This window comes from Erinaceus europaeus, chromosome 1 (genome assembly GCF_950295315.1).
Source record: "Erinaceus europaeus chromosome 1, mEriEur2.1, whole genome shotgun sequence".
Lineage (NCBI taxonomy): Eukaryota > Metazoa > Chordata > Mammalia > Eulipotyphla > Erinaceidae > Erinaceus > Erinaceus europaeus.
The window spans coordinates 75986851-76004005 of NC_080162.1; the positions used below are offsets into that span (position 1 = coordinate 75986851).

The 17155-nt window shown below is 53.9% G+C and overlaps 1 protein-coding gene across 1 annotated transcript; it reads left to right on the forward strand.

The window, feature by feature from the left end:
• The first annotated feature begins 2982 nt into the window (after positions 1-2982).
• BPIFB2 (BPI fold containing family B member 2) lies at positions 2983-16781 on the forward strand. The gene is made up of 15 exons (XM_007522712.3): positions 2983-3156; positions 5553-5643; positions 6974-7078; positions 8194-8340; positions 10049-10109; positions 11290-11350; positions 12766-12857; positions 13050-13235; positions 13407-13460; positions 13865-14035; positions 14726-14793; positions 14914-14959; positions 15566-15629; positions 15889-15965; positions 16479-16781. Exons 1-15 carry the CDS (start codon positions 3048-3050, stop codon positions 16518-16520), a joined length of 1374 nt encoding a protein of 457 aa, XP_007522774.1. The 5' UTR covers positions 2983-3047; the 3' UTR covers positions 16521-16781.
• The last annotated feature ends 374 nt before the right edge of the window (positions 16782-17155 follow it).

The following is a 17155-nucleotide window of genomic DNA, read 5'->3' on the forward strand; positions in this document are numbered from 1 at the left end:
AACTAGGATCTTTACACCAGTCCTTGCACTTTGTACCACCTGTGCTTAAACTGCTGTGCTACCTACCACCCAACTCCCAGTTTAAGCCTTTCTATCTACTCGGGTTGTAATACAGCTAAAATGCACTCACTTTTGCCTCCTGGTGGCAGTTGTTCAAACTGCAAGTTAAGTACCTGGGTTACTGAAAAGGTCATGTATTGCAACTTGACTGTATGTAGTGTTACATAACAAAAGGGAATTAAAGCTTGCAGTGAGATTAAGGTTGCTGATCAGATGACCTTGAGATGGCAGAATAATCCTAGATTATCCAAGTGAACCCAATGTGATGATAAGGGCCCTTCCCTTGGTAGGGAGAGAAAGAGAGGGAGAGAGAAAGAGAGAGAGAGAGAGAGAGGAAGAGAGAGAGAGAGAGAGAGAGAGAGGAGCATGAGGGACACTAAGACCAACTTTCTGGCTTTGAGGATGGAGAAAGGGGCTGTGTTCCCAGGAGTGACGGGGGATTCTAGAAGCCAGGAAAAGTAAGGAAACAGATGCTGCCTGGAATCTCTAGGAAGGGACACCGCCCTGCCAATAACTGATTTTAGTTCTAGGAGTCATTTTGGTCTCCTTCCCTCTGGCACTGTAAAATAATAAAATTTGTGTGTTTGTAGTTACTTTTTATAGTGGCCATACCTCTAGGAATAGTCTATGAAAGGAAACCCTAATATAGCTATCACTATAATTGTCATAAGGGTCTTTAAACTGAAGCTCACTCATTTATTCATTTGACATATTTATTAAGCACCTGGTCTGTTCTGGGAACTGGGTGTGGGGAGAGCAGAACCTGGGCCCCTTTCTGGGGACATAGTGAGGCTGAGGACAGCCACTACACCAGGCAGGGACCCACTGAAGGGAGTTTTGCTACTGATTTAGGGTGGAGGGGCTGGCGAGAATCTCCCTCCTTTGTGTCTGCTGGCTGTCACCCAGTGTTCCCTGTGTGGGAAATGTTGAGGAAGAGGAAGCAGCCATGGCAGGAGCAAACACCAAGAGCGGCTTTGGTCAATATTTGCACCCCCCCCCACATTGAGTCTGCCATGAGGCCTCAGAGGAATGGGCCCTTGCCTGGGGACATGCAGAGGCCAGGCATGCCACACTTTCTGCTTGTGGGATGGGCAGGGGAGCACTGCCCGGAAGGCAGGGCTGACCCAGTGAGCTGTGTCCTCTCAGCAGGAGGCTTGATGATGTCTGTAGTCCCTCTCAGCACTGTGACCCCTTGGGGTGGGGGGACCCAGCACAGAGTGGGCCAGTGTGCAGTCAGTGAGAGCCACAAGGACTCCTGAGTTGTGTAAAGCCCTGGGCTACCTGAACCCAAGGTTAAGTCATGCAGAGGAACAAAGAGGCCTTCCTTGCACCCCCTCCTCACTGCTGGGAAGCAGCCCACTATACACACATGTATCTGTGTACATGCCCCTAGCACCATACATGCAGAGACCACAGGCACACTCAGGCTGCTGTGCTCACATATACAAATGGTTACACACACCCCACAGCTGCACTCATGTGGGTTCTTGTAAGCAGGCATAGAACACCATGAGCTAAGATGTATGCATGCCCATTCATGTCCACCTCCCACTCACACTTTCCTCTGACGTCAGCTATTATTCCCCAGCACACATGTGTACACATGACTGTGCACATACAACCAGGCACACACATAGCTACACACACACACACACACACACACACACACACACACACACACACACTTTTGTGGACCCCTCAGAGCTGAGGGGAATTCTGATGCTTATAATGTGGAAGGAGGTGACAGCTAATTCCATTCTGAGCACTTGAAGGGAGGCTGGGGGCTGGCTCACCACACTCCATCGTCTATTACCTGTAGAGTTAGGACTCAGTGTGATGGAGATCAGTGCTCAGTGATGGGGCCAAGGCTGGGCTGACATCCTGCTCTTCCTGCTTCTGTGAGAGACTGGAGGCCCCAGGCCCTGGAGGTTATTTCAGCCATCCCCCTAGCTTGGGGAGCGCCATTTATCCTGGGCCAGGCCTTGCTGGGTGATGAAAGGACCCTCCTGGAGGTGGCCCTCTTGCCAAAGATCTCCTGGCCTTTGAGGTTTGGAAGCTGCCCAGCCCCAGGGTCTTGTGGTGCTTGGCAGCTAGGCCTGGCTACGTGGCAGCCCCAAGACACATATGGGATGAGACACTTTGGCAAAGACCATGTTTGCAGGGAAAACACTCACCACCACAAGTAAACCTGCTGCTCCCCCAGGGCCTCCCCAGTGGTCCCTGTACCCAGGAGACTCATAAAGCAATTTACATCACTGCCTGGGGCAGAGGAAGCCTGGACAGGGCTGAGAATCTACCAGCCCAGGGAACCTGGCAGGTAGGAAGGGGCTGGAGCCTTCTACATCTGTGCAGTGGGGACACTGTATCTAGCTGATCTTTCTAGAAGGTTCCAGCCTGGGTTCTTCTCTGGGACTTTGGGCCAGCATTACTTCATTCACCTCAGCCCATCCGAGCAGTAGACCCTTGTCACTGCCTCCAATGAGCACATATGTCTACTGGGCGTGTGGGTGGGGTGGCTGTATGAGAGGCTTACTTGCAGGACACTCCTTACCTCACACTGGGGTCCTCTACAAGCTGGTTTGGTCAGATGGATACTAGACTGAGCTGTCACATTGGGCTGAACTCCTGGCATCAAGTGACATAAGTCTGGGCCTTTGGGTGGTGGACTCGGTGCTCTCCTTGGGAAAGAAGCTGCTTTTTGTCTCCCCATCTGGATGTTCACTCGCCCCTGGGAGGGCTTGGGACCTGCACCCAGTTTGAGTTTGCTGTGTGGTCTGAGGTAAAGATATGTCTACTTGGGGCCTGGGGACTAATTTCAGACTAGATCCCTGTGCTCCTCCCAAAGCAGACATGCAAACAGTGATGCGTGGGGCCCTGGGCAGGGCCTGGCTGCCACCTCCAGGCCGGGGTGAGGGTACGCTGTAAGCAGGGCATTTCCTGATGCTTGTTCCCACCACAGTGGACAGATTGTAGGCAGACAGGCTGACATGGCGCAGACATGTGGGCTGAGTCTGCTGCTGACCTTGCTGCTGCCTGCACTCGGTGCTTCCACCCCAGGTGTCGAGTTCAGACTCAACAGTGCTGCACTGAGCTACGGTAAGAGGTGGCCCTGGTTGCTCTGTGCGCATGAGCGTGTGTGCGTGTGGTCCAGCAGGTTCGGGTGCATGTGAATGGCAAAGCCCTAGGAGGACTTCATCTCCTACCCTGTGCTCCTGTCCCTGGGTGGTGCCTGGGCAGCAGGCCTCTGCTCAGCTAATGGCTGTCCTGCCCAGTGTCCTGTGTGCAGTGCATGTGCCTGTGTCTGAGTGGCGTGTGCCGTTTGGTTTGCATGTGAATTTGAACATGGAGATGTGTCCATATGTGTTGTGTTGGCGAGGGCGGGCACGTATGCAAGAGCTCAGTGGAGTGTCTGGACGCCTGTGGGGGATCTGCATGAAGGTGTGGGGGTGTTCTGGAGCTGAAGCCACAATGCTGGGCAGCCTTGGGTGAGGCCTTGGTCCTGGGGCCCAATTTTCTCTTTCTGAGTTAGAGTTAGGACTAGGGTTAGGGTTAGGTTTTTTTTTTTCCTCCTCTTTCCAGCACAATGAGGAATCCTTGGCCTAGGAAGTAACCGATCCTTCAGTTCTCTCCAGGGAGGCTTTTGGGGCCCTGCTGAAATTGAGGGTGAGAAGTCAGAAGCAATTTCCTCCAGGCCAGCCCATACTTCGACTGCAGTGAGAGACTCCCACCTGCAAGCAGAGGCCTGAGCAATGATTTGGGCCACAGGGCAATGAGGCTCTGGGGAGCAGCAGGTCCTACTGATGCCCTGATGGCTGTGTCCTGCACCTTGCATCTGGGCAGATGGGCAGGCTCTGAAAGGGGTCAGTGATCCGTGTCAGAGCATGACCGCCCATCACAGAGGGTCATGCATGGATGCCTGTAGGCAGAGAACAGGGCCACCGCCTTCCCTGGCCATTGTCACCTTCCTGCTCTCTGCCTGCTGTATGATAGCTCCTTTGTCTCTTTGTATTTGTTCCCAGCGGAAATCCGGCGAGAGGCCCACACTGCATACACCTCTCCCAAGTCCAGGCTGAGCTGCTCCTCTCAGCCTGCTAGCCCTAGAGGTCAAGTCCGCGTCAGGAGAGCATTGTAGAGGGAGTCCAGATGTCTGGGTGTGAGTCATACCTTAGCCATGGAAGGTTACACTAGAGAGGAACATCTAGATAGAAACTCCCTCTATGTACAAGTCTGGGGCAACTGAAACCAGGGAGGTATGGGGACATCTTCAGGTCTGCGTCTGGGCAGAGTTGGGGTCTCTTGACTCCTCATTTGATTCCTCTTCTGGCTCTGCATCCTCTCATTTTTAAAATTATTTTTTAAAATTTTGTTTTCCCTTTTGTTGTCCTTTTTTATTGTTGTTATAGTTATTGTTGTTGTTGATGTTACTGTCGTTGGATAGGACAGAGAGAAATGGAGAGAGGAGGGGAAGACAGAGATGGGGAAAGAAAGACAGACACCTGCAGACCTGCTTCACTTCCTGTGAAGCGACTCCCCTGCAGGTGGGGAGCCGGGGGCTCGACTGGAGATCCTTATGCTGGTCCTTGGGCTTAGTGCCACGTGTGCTTAATCCGCTGTGCTACTGCCCAGCCCCCACATCCTCTCATTTAAATCGCACTCACACTTGATGGCGTAATCAGCACTGCCTGAACCAGCAGCACAGGAGAGGATACAGCCATGACCCTGGAAGTCAGGCCACACACCCTGATATGACCCCCCTCCCAACACACATGCCTGGTACACTCCCACTAGTATGTCATAAATAAATGGCAGCAGTGAGAGTTGATATTTATTGTGCACTGGGTCTTCCCAAGGACCCTGTATAATGGATGTCATTATAATCATTGCAAGTGTCAGGGTGGGGAAACTGAGGCACAAGAGCAGGCATGTAGATAGTGAGTAGCAGAGCTGGCATTTGTGCCCGAGCCTGAGAGTCCCTGAGTCCTTGGCCTCCAGGTGAGGCTGTTCCTTCCAGTCTCTTCCACAGTTGGCCAGGAACAATGGAGAGGGGCTCCTCTGCCTGCGGACTCCGGGAGAGCTGTGGGGGAGGTGGCATCCAGTGGCCAGGTAAATGGCTTCACTGGGAGAGCACAGGGCGGGCATACCAGAAACTCTCAGCTTTGTCTCTGGTGTTGTGTGATCCAGAGTGGGTTCTGGCCTCTCTTTCTCTCTTTAATAAAATTAACAAAAAAAAATTTTAAGAGGTAGGATCCAATCAGAATCTTACAAGTGAGTAAAGGATATTGATGATATTGAGGAGCAGGATAGATGGGTAGGGCTTGTGAGATGGGGTGAGGGCCTGACATGAGCGATGTGTCTGAGGTGGGCTTGTGAGGGTGCCCATGGGCAGGCTCAACCCCTTCTAGCCTCAGGGTACTGGCTCTCTAAGGTGCAGGACAGAGAGTGTGTGTGTGGCTCCATCATGGCTGACCTAGTGCTGTCTGTCTGGTCTGTAGTGTCTGAGGTCGGGAAGGCGCCTCTCCAGCGATCCCTGCAAGTTACTGTCCCACATTTCCTGGACCGCAGAGAGGTGCTTCAGGTCAATAGGTGAGTACTCCTCCCACACTGGGAAAGGTAGGTCAGCCCAATAAACACTGTCATTTAGACGTGAGTACTTCCCTCTCCAGGCTAGGTGCTCCCACCTATCAGCTGAGTGATCACAAGAGGCTTCAGGATTCAGGGCCAAGCTAGAAGCTGGAGGAGGCATGTGACTCTGTCTCTAAATCAGTAGATTTCTGCCCTCAGGTGTTAAGATCCTGGCTACTGGGTCCCTCAGGCTGGCCAGTCCCTTGGCTACTTCCTCCAGAAGCTAAACCCTGAATTGAGACACAGGCCTGAGTTACCAGCACAGCCTCTGGTAACACAGAGATGCAAAGGCAGAGGTGGGGGAGGGCATCTCAAAGTCAGACACCTCTAGAAGTTGGGCTGATAGTCCCTGTTCATGTGGGAACAAGGGCTTCAGATCTCTGGATTCCCCAGATTCTATCAAAATCTTTTTCGTTATATTTATCTATTTATTGGATAGAGACAGCCAGAAATCATGAGTGGAGGGGGCAGTAGAGAGGGAGAGAGACAGAGAGACAGCTTCACCACTTGCAAAGCTTTCCTCTTGAGGGTGAAGACTGGGGGCCTGAACCCAGGTCCTTGGACATTGTAATACATGTGCTCAATGAGATGTGTCACCACCACCCCCCCATTCTATTTTTTAGGTTTTTTTTTTTTTTTGACATGCAGTTCTGCTGTTCTCAGGTCCCTTCTTGCAGGTGAGAGAGCAGTTCCATGACAGGATGTGAACAGAAGCAGGTTTAAGGCCAGCCTGTGCCGGCAGAGAGCCAGGGAAAGAAACGTCCAAGTGTTCCGTGGTGGCTTTTTGATGTGATTCAAACATGTTATACCTTTCAGGAGTGTTTGAACCTCTCAATCTCTGACTATTGTGCAGGAAAAAAAAAAAAAAGAAAAGAAAGAAAGAAAGAAAAGAAAAGAACCCCAGCAGACAAATAGAACAAGCATGGTGAAGGGAGTGGCTCTCATTGCTGGTAACTAGAACACTACAGAGGGAACTTCTGCCTTATGTGAATTTCAAAAGCCACGCCCCTCCTGCCACCTTCCCAGCTTTCAAAGTTAAACACCTTCAAGACCTGACCAAGGACCTTACCTCATTTCTGCCCAGTGCTGGGGTCCTCTCAGTCTCTCCCCCTGATGTGATGGCTGCATGCTCTGTCTGACAGAGGGCTCACTCCTTCCTGACACCATGGCTCCATGTCAGAAAATCCTTTTTCAGAACATCAGGAGTGTGGTCACGTCTTTGGGTACTCTCCCCAGGGTTGATGCTATGGTGGATTAGGAACCACTCTGTCACCTTGGTTTCTCTCCACAGGATCCAGATTGTGAAAGTCCATGTGGCACGGCTCCGTCTGAAATTCATTGCAGGTTTCGGGGTACGGTTGCTGACAGCAGCCAATTTTACTTTTGAGGTTGTTCGGTGCGTGCATCTCCTTATTGGGGTGGGGAAAGGGATTCTGGGGACCCCATGGGGGGCAGAGTGAGAGGAGGAGTATTAGAGAGTCTCAGGACCTGCACTAAGGCATTGTGACTCCCTGTCCAGTGGCCTCAGTGGATGGAGGGGCAAAGGCTGAGGGAATGTCAGAGATTTGCATATGATAGCTTAATCGCCCTCTTATTCCAGTCCTCAGTTTCCTTTTCTGTAAATTGGGATGAAGCTGTAGTGTGTCTCTGAGAACCACAATGAATGGATTCATTACTGCAGTCAAAGCTTTGTTTCTGCTTCTGCAGTGCAGGACCCGTAGTCGGTGCTCAATCCATGTGGGCATCAGAGCTATGTCTGTGGCTTAGTCTACACATATGCATTGAATTTGATTTTATTTTGTTTATTGCCACCAGGGTTACTGCTGGGGCTCAGTGCCTGCTGGGTGAGTCCGCTGCTCCCAGAGGCCATTTTTCCCTCCCCCCCTCTTCTATTTTATTTGAAAGGACAAAGAGAAATTGAGAGGGAAGGGAGAGATAGGGAGAGAAAGAGAGAGAGAGAGAGAGAGACCTACAGACCTGCTTCACTCTTCCTGAAGTGTCCTCCCTGCAGGAGGGAAGAAGAGGCTAGAACCCTTGTCCTTGTGCATGGTAAATGTATATGTTCAACTGGCTGAACACATACCTCCTCACCCTCTGCACTGAACTTTTAAAGTTTGAGCCGGACAGCCTGAGAAATGTCTTTCATTAACTCCTTGATCCTGATGCTACCGGATTATTAGAGCCATCTGTGGGCTGGGCTGAGAGCACAGTTCTCTCACAGAACATTCTGCATAACCCTGTGAGCAGGCACCATTGGTGGACACCCACATTACAGATGAGGAAACTGATGCTCAGCATGGAGAGAGCTGATCCAGGGTGTTCTAGCAAGAGGGAGACTGGGGGCCAAAGTTCACACCTGCCCACTGCAATGTGTGGCCCCAGTGGAGACTGGAGAGGCTCCTTCTTGCTCTTGGGGGGCTCTTCACGTCCAGAAGGAGGTCTTGTGTCCATCCCAGGCAGGCTTTGCTGGTCAGTGCCACTGAGCTCAGGACTGTCCCCAACCCCCTGCAGTGCCAAGAAGCCCCTAGAGCTGAAGATGCCTGTGGCGCTGATGGCTGATATGCAGGTATTCCAGAGTGCCATCGGGACCCCGGTGGTCAGCATCTCCTCCTGCCTGTCTTTCTTTGACAACGCGGTCCTGTCTGACAGCTGGGACAGGTGGGTGCTGCTGCAGGCTGGGTGGTGGCCCCCTCCCCCCCACGTCCCTTTTCTTGAGCTTCCGACTCAAGATGGGGTGCCTGGAAGGCCATCCAGTGGCCACAGTGGGCCTTAGTGTCACACCTGTAATGGCTGAGGACAGAGGCTCAGGCAGAAGCCACACAGGGAATGTGTTTCCTGAGTCGTGTCCCCCCCCCCCCCCCCACATGACAGTGACACTAACCATCAACACACCATTTGGGGAGGACACTTTCTAGAGGCCTCAGCCTTTCTAGAGGCTTCTCCTGTGGAGAAGGGGGACACTGAGGTCCCCCCTCCCCCCAGCTCCCCTGCTCACAGCACTGCTGGACTCTGGGGTATTACAGAGCACCGTGGTGAGAACTGTCTCCCAGGAGTCCCATAGGTGGGCGCAAATATCTCCCTAGTTTATGGGAGAGCAAGCAGAGGCACTGAACAATTAAGTGACTTGCCTCACCATTTGCCATCTGTGTGAGCTCAGGCAAGTCACTTAATTGCTGGGCAGCCGGGCAAGCCCTGGTCTTCTTGAGACCCTGGCAGCATGTCTCCATCTCCCACAGGTGGGAGAGGCTCACTGTGGACAGGATGAGCACTTTGGAGGCTTGAAAGCGCCACTATGGCGCTTACACAGAGTGGCCTCTTCCCCATGCCTGAGGGATGTGAGTCCACCCTCCCGTGTCCCATTACCTGTGTGTGGAGCTGTCCCTCACAGTCCCCAGGGGTAAAGGCTGCTCAGGTTTTTTTTGTTTTGTTTTGTTTTGTTTTTGGTGGGGGAAATGGAGTCCCAGAAGTTGCCTAGGGTCAGATGGTGGCACACCAGATGAGCACACACCTTCAAGCCTCTGGTCTCCGCCTGCAGCAGGGAAGCTTCATGAGGGGTGAAGCAGTGCTGCAGGTCTCTCTCTCTCTCCCTCTCTCCCTTCTTAAAAATTAAAAAAACATATTTTGATTCATTTATTATTGGACAGTGACAGAGAGAATTGAGTGGGGGGGGGATGGAAGAGAGATAGAGAGGGAGAGAGACACCTACATCCCTGCTTCACCACTTGTGAAGCTTTCCCTTTGCAGGTGGGGACCAAGGATTTGAAGGGTCCTTGCACACTGTAATGTGGGCACTTAACCAGATGTGCCACCACCTGGCCTCTTTCTCCTTTCTTTCTTGGTTTCTCTCTGTCTCTATCAGCTAAGCAAACAAACCAACAAGCAAAAACAAACAATCATCATGCTCTCCCCCATCCCAGTGGCTGCTCAGGGAGTCTGAGCCCTGACAGACCAGCGTTTTTACAACGCTGTTGAGAGGCCTGATCCTGTTAGGGGGTAGGGTGGGGGAGGGGGAAATTAAGGCCTGCGGGAGGGAGAGGAAGAGACTTTCCTGGGTGTGACATCACAGAGAAGTGGAGCAGGCAGGAAGCATCCCAGGGCGGCTCCAGCCCCTCCTGGATGGGCTCCCTGGTCGTGTGGCCCCCTGGCCAGCGCCTCCTGTCGGCCTGCCTGCAGCCTGACCTTGCTGACCGCGTTCCCAGCCCTTTCCAGACCTCAGGTCTGTGCCCCTCCTCAGGCTGTCTCCTCTGTGGGGGCCATTTGCGGGCAGGAGGCAGCACGGGTACCCAGGGGGCATGTGTGAGGGTCAGCGATCCTCTCAACCTGGGGTCTGAGTGAACTGCGGAGCTGAGTATCTGTGTCTCTGCAGGCCCCTTCCAGCGCTGATGGTGCTGCTGCAGCGCCACCTCAAGGCGGTGCTGCGCAACAAGGTGAGGGACGGCCCTGGCTCGGGAGGGGAGGGGTCGCACGCTGGGGTGGAGCAGGCTAGCACCCATTTATGTAGAAGGACTCTCCACTGATCGCTCTCTACCACTGACAGGATGGGGAGTCCCAAACAAGGGTGGGTCTGGGGTTCTGTCTCTGAGGTCACCCCAACTACTGTTGGAGGCTGGGGGTGGGACAGTGCTGCCAGGTGCCATGTGGCTTATGAGAAGGAAACAAAATGAGAGTGACCAAGGCCTGGGCATGGGGACCTGGGGCAGTGTGGGTGCCAATCCCCAGTCCCTTCTCATCTGCCTGCCTTGGACAAGTGTCCTCACATCCCTCTCTCCACTCCCATTCCTTCTCTATAAATGTCCCCCAGGGACTGGTTGTGGGGACTAGGTGCATCACTGATGAGCAGCTCAGGTCTGCTGCTGTTCCTGTCTGTGTCATCTGCTGCTTGTGGGTGGTGGAAGAGAGACAGTGCTCCTGGTGTCAGGGGCCCATTGCCCAATGCTCCTGCCATGCCCCTTCCCACCGCACCCACCTCCTCGGTGGGCAGGAGTGGAGACCAAATCAACTCACTGAGTACTATCCTCCCTACAGCTTTCCACCACATCAGTGTTCCCTTCTGGTAGATGAGAAAACAGAGGCTGCAGGGCTGAGGCAGTGCTATCTGGCCCGGCCACACTTCTGTGTCCTGGCTTTGCCTGGGCCCAGGCTCACCTGCTCTCGCCTGGATGAGCTGTGCTTTCATTCTTGCAGCCTCTCCCCTCACAACTGTCACATCGGCCCCAGTTTAAGCAGCCTGGCTTCCCAGCGTGTCCAGGAGAACTCCAGCCTCGGCTGGGCTTGCTGCCCACTGGCTGCCCCCAGCACAACCCCCTCTCTCCAGCTGGCCCTCAGGTCTTGGTGCAGCAGCTCTCCTGCGGCAGTCACCCTGCCTGGGCCCAGCTGTACCACACCTCGCTGGGCCCACAGCCCTGGTGTCCCCTTAGAATCTTCAGGACCCAGATTTGGTGCTGCAAGTTGCTACTGGGTGGCAGGGAAAGGAGGGACTCAAGTTTTGGTGCTTGGATAGGGGTGGTGGTGTGGGGGTGGGGGTGGTAGTGGTGGCGCTTGCAGACCAGGGCCCTGGGATCTCCAGCCCTGAGCGCCGACCTGAGCCAGAGCCTCTGCTTGTTACAGCTGTGTCTGAGTGTCTCCAATCTGGTGCAGAACCTTAACGTCCACCTGGGCACTCTAATTGGTAAGGCCTGGGAGTTCAGGGGAAGGGTTGGGGTCTCTGACACCTACTGGAATTCCCCCAAGACCCTTCAGCAACTCCTTGTCTGGGTCAGAGGCACCCTGTGGGAGGTCAGTCAGGGGGCGACTGCACAGTTATTGGTGGAACCCAGGATCTCTAAATTCTAGAGCCAAGTGTTCAGATGGTTTGTGTGGTTGTGTAGGGGTGGTGCATCATTTAGTAGTCTACCTCCTTTCCTGCAAGGAGGCTCAGGGTTCCCTTTTTCCCCTGGCTTTCCTCTCACATCATCCACCTTCTCTGGACTCTTACCCATCTTCCACTTTCTCCTCCTGATTTGCTTTCAGGGGCCAGTGTTTTTTAGGCAAGCCCTGAGCATGGCCCAGTTTATTCCCTCTGTTTTCTCTTCAAAAGCTTCCTTCTATGCTGTTCCAGTGGGGAGCATAGCCACTCCTGCCCTGAAGGCTGGGTTTCTCCCATGTCACTGACTCTGAAATCCAGAGGTGCTGACTCATGCGGTAGCCACACTGTGTAGTTGGTTGCTTTTAAGTCTTTAAGTCAGGTGTGTGTGTGTGTGTGTGTGTGTGCGCGCCAGGCTAGCATGGGGGTGCCTCTTCTCGGGCACGTACTCTCTGGGTTGGAGAGATTGCAACCAGAGCCAGCCTAGGCTGCCACTCACTCAGCGACATGAGAGAGATAACCCAAGAACAGAGCTGATGAAGAGAAAGTGATTCAAATCTTTATTGATCAGAGAGCCCAGGCTTTTAAAGGTCAGACCCGGAAGTGGCAAGTTGGAAACAGAAATGGCTTGACATGGTTTGGAAAGGGGTGGAGAAAAGCAAAAAGGCCTGGGAAAGGTAGGAACTTCCTTAGCAATTGTTGTGAGGGTTTTAACTGGTAGGATTAATAATACCCTGCAGGCAGGGAGGGTCTTGAGGGTAGAAAGAAGATAGATCAAAGGAATGGAATGGGTGGGGATCTTTCAGGCAAAACAATGATTATGTAGATAATAAGGGAGCAGGCCATAGTATCAGGAATGCAGGGTGCTTTGTGAAGGATGGAGTCTGATAAGACGAGGCAAACCTTGGGGGGTTTTGTCCCTCCTCGCTCGACCTCTCAGTAGAGAGAAAGAGACTGACAGGATGGATGTCCCCTCAAGTCAAGCTCTGCCAAGCTCAACCACATCCTCACAATTTCCCGATGTGTCTGTGTTGGTGTGTGTGTGTGGTGTGTGTGTGTTTGTGTGTATAGGGGCTTGTAGGGTCCGAGGGCTGAGAGGGGCTGAGCAGGTGTCTTTTGCAATGCCATCTGCTCACCTCCTCTGGTCTGGGCCTGGCTCTGGTTCACCAGGGAGCTGGATGATGGAGCTTTCTGGAGAGCTATGCTAAGCACACCACCTTCTCTGTTCTACTTTCATCAAGGCCTCAACCCTGTGGGTCCTGAGTCCCAGATTCGATACTCCGTGATTGACATACCCACTGTCACTGATGACTACATTGCCTGGAATATCAGCGTGAGTGGCTGCCTGTCAGCCCAGAGTGGGAGGTTTGTCACCTCTGGGGACCTTGGTGTCCTGGGAGATTTCTCAAGGAGCAGAGGTGGGGAGGTACTCTAGCTGGGAGCAGGGCACTGAGGCACAGGGCTGAGAGGGCTGCCTCACTGCCGAGGGCCTGATATGTTTGTTTCCCTTCTCCTCGCCTCACAGGCCATTCTCTTCCTGCTGGGCAAGCCCATCATCCTGTCCTCGAATGCTACCCTCTTCATGTGGCCACATCCCATGGGTGATGAGGGAGTCATGGCCACCGTGGTCCTCTCACAGGGCCTGTTTGATGCCTCCTTCCTGCTGCTGCAGAAGGCGGGGTCTCTCAACCTGGACATCACGAGCCAGCTTGTGAGGGCTTGCCTGGGGCTGGGCAGGGGATCCCAGGCTGGGCAGGGAGGCTGGAGCTCTGGGGGACGGCGGGGAGGGTGGTTGTGAGTAGGCATCTTGCCCAGGAGAGGAGGTGTCTGGTTAAAGGAGTAGCTGCCCCCAAACTTATCATGACTGGGGGCTTGACTTTAGAAATCTGATGACAACCCGCTGAACACGTCCTCCCTGGGTCAGCTCATCCCTGAGGTTGGTAATGTTCCCACCCTGGTGTGGGGAGAGGGGAGGGAGTGGCACTGGGCTGGGGGAGGTCTCAGGTCTTGGGTTCTCTGATGGCAACCTCCCTGATGCTCAGCTTCCCCAGTCTCTGGGCCGCCTCCATTCTTCCCAGGTACTAAAAGGGGTTCTTTTCTCCAATGCCTTTGCCCAAGCTGCTTCCTCTGCTTTCTTCAGGACCATGTTCAGGGATGACCCCATGGTGGGTCCAGCCTTCCTGAACCCCTGAGCCATCCCCTCCAGTGTGGTGTCCTTGGGGACAGTGTCTGGGGAGGATGCAGTTCTGACCCAGTTGTGCATGGGCCATGGCTTGGTTGGCATCTGTGCAAGAGCCCTCCACCTCAACCTACCTCTTCTTCCCCTCTCTGCTTCGGCAGGTGGCCCGCCAGTTCCCCGAGCCCATGCCTGTGGTGCTCAAGGTGAGGCTGGGTGCCACGCCTGTGGCCACACTCAGTACTAACAGTGCCACCCTGCGGCTGCAGCCCTTCGTGGAGGTCCTGGTGCCTACTTCCAACTCGGCCTTTCAGTCCCTCTTCTCCCTGGATGTGGTAAGGTGGGCTGGATTGGGGCTGCTCTCAGGGCTTCTCTTCCAGTCTTCTACTCTTTTCACTTGTTCTGCTCTATCCACACCTGTCTCCTGGCTGCTGCTTCAATGTGCCAGCATTCCTGCCTCAGGACCTTTGCACACGCCGTACTCAGTGCCTAGTAACCTCCCTGGCTATTGGTGTGACTGGTTTCTCTTCAATTTTCAGTTCTCAGCTTAAATGTTGCAGTCTTCCTCCAGGCAGCCTTCCAAGGGTGGAGGGTTCACCACCAGCCCTCTCTACACCACTACGGGCCTTCTTTGTGACCTGCCACTTGCTGCAAGAGGCCTCTGATTACTTTGGTTATTATTCACCCCGCTGTCCCCCCATGCTTGTGCTCCTTTTGTTCTGTTGTTATTAATTTTATGAGTGGGGAGAGGGGATGAAATGGGACAGATGCTGAGTAGCAGCTGAATGCTCTTGTATCACTCTGTACCTCTCCCCTTCTCTCTCTCTCTCTCTTTTTGTTACCAAGCCTTCACTTCTCTGTGCCAGACAAGAGAGACAGAAAAAGGAGAAAGAGCAGTGCCTTAGCACTCTCAGGTGTTGTGCTAGGGGCTCGAACCTGGGTCATGTGCCTGGTACTACAGGTGCCCTCCCAGGTGAGCTCTCTCCCCACTACCCCACAGGACCCTGTTCTCTCCCTGCCTCTAGGTAGTGAACCTGAGCCTCCAGCTCTCCGTGTCCAAAGTGAAGCTTCAGGGCTCCACTTCTGTTCTGGGGTAAGCTAGGTCTGGTGGCTTCAGCCCTTCCCTGTGCCCTCTGGGTCCAAGGAGTGTGGGGTGCAATGGGAACAGTGGGCATGAGAGGACCCCACCCCAATTCATCTGCTTCCCTTCTAGGGCCATCCAGCTCACCGTGGCCTCCTCCAATGTGGGCTTTATTAATGTGAGTGTGGGCAGGGTCTACAGAGACACTGTGGCTGGCTGGGTAGGTTCTGAGTTTGAGGGAGGCCTGTGAAAATGGGCATGGCCACCATCAGTCTTCCTCTGGGTGCTGGGACATAGTAGTCAGGCACAGGGCCCAGCCACCACAGTCTGTCTTTTCCAAACAGTCTGTCCCTCCACTGGGCATCTGGCTCCAGTGTGCTTCACTGTGCTCCAGTGTGGTCATGGGCTGCCTGGTGGCCAATGTGTGTATGAGCCCACAGGTGAGGGCCAGGCCAGTGGCAGACAGGCTGGATCTGGACCGCCAGTGCATCTTCAGCCAGTGTGCCTGTGTGTGTATCCATATCCATTGGTCAGTGTTAGCTGGTTCCTAGTGTCACTGGCCTACTGGTCACTCACTGAGGAGTGTCACTCTTCAGGTGTGGTCTTTGGCCTCCCCTCTGGCCAGTGTTGTCTAGGTGCCTGGTGCTCAGCAGGCGGACCTGGCCCTGGGGTTGGGGCACACAGTTAGGCTTTCTTGGAAGCCAGGACTGACCTGCCCCCTTCCTCTGCCCTCTCTCTGTCTGCCTGGCCTGCGATCCCCACTCCCTTGGCTCTGTGTCTGCAGACGGATCAAGTGCACGAACTCATGGGCACTGTGTTTGAGAGGCCTCTGCTGGACCATCTCAACGGTGAGCCTGGCCTGCCCAGCACTTCCAGGCCCCACTCTGGGTTCAGCCCCATTCCAGGTCCTTTTCTTCTTTGGGGTTCAGAGGCTAGGAGCTGCCTGTGCTCATTTGTTAGCAGTGGTGTGCTCTGAGCTAACTTCCATTCTCTCCCTAAGCCTCAGCTTTCCAGCAAAGTGAGCATAATGAAGTAAGCATAATAAAAGCTCCCATTCCGGCATGTCTGGAGTCCTGACTGAACCTGATGCCCTTTTTCTTCCTACAGCGCTCCTGAGCATGGGGATTCCCCTCCCCACTGTGGCCAACCTCTACTACGTCAACCCCCAAGTCTTCATCCATGAGGTGAGTGCTTGGCTGTGAGCAGGGTTTCTCTACCCTGGGAGGAAGGCTGGGCTCAGGGGTGGGCTCACCTCTCTCCTTCCCTCCGTGCTGGTGCAAGCAGTGGTGTCTTTGGGTCAGGCAGGCTTGGGGTTCTCCTATGCCCATCAAGACCACACCGTGAACCCTAGGCTGCAATGAGGGAGAATTCAGGCTGTCAAGAGCCACTGGTGTGAGGAGGCACCTGACTATTTGTCTTCCTAAGAGATCACAGTAAATCACTCTCTCCTCCTCAGAGATTACTTCAGGCCACACTTGAGGACATGAGCCTTTCACTTCCCCATGATTCTGTGCTCTGTGTTAGAGCCTTTTGAGATGGTACTATTATTACCCCCAGTGATGGAGCAGAAAACAGGCCCAGAGTGGCCAGGAACTTTCCTCAGGGCACACAACAAGAGCAGCAGCTTGTCAGTGGGACATCTGTCCTTCTTGTTCCCTTGTGGCCTCTAAGTCACCCTGGTCTTCCTTGCACTTCAGGGCTATGTGGTAATTTCCAGTGAGCTCTCCTACCAGTGCTGACGCGGGACACCGGGCAGGGCAGCGATGCGAACCAGCTTCCTAGCCACTCCGGAAACTGAGGCTGAGTCACTCCCAGCCACCTCCATAAACCGAAGGCCCAGCCGGCTTGCTCAGTGTCACTGAGTGTCTGGCCTCCTCCTGCTCCTTGTGCCCCTGCTGTGCCTTTGTTCTGTTGGCCTGCTTCCCCTGTACCTTCTCCTCATGGGTAGTAGAGGTCCTCCAGGCCCCCTCTCACATTAAACACCTTCTCTTCTACAGCAATGTCCTGTCAGGTCCAGTGAACTCCTTGCAAACCCGAAGTCAGTTACCCACATGAGTCCTGTGTATTGCAACCACCAGAGTGGTTGGGGAGGAAGTCAGGACCATGTCTTAGCTGAATCCTCCCCCCCGCCCCCCCCCTCCCCGTTACCCTGCCTCCTTGTCTGGGGAGCTCATATGGGGAGGACCCTGGGAGCAATACAGCCTGACTGGGAGTTAGATGATGTGTCCTTACCTGGTGGCATTCCCCTACCACATCCCACTTATGTCTGGAGCACCATAAAAGCTCCATCAACCGTTTCACAGATGCAGCGACCAAGGCTCAGTGGAGAGGAGGGGGCACTAGGTCTTACAGCTGGGCAGTGGCCACTCCCTAT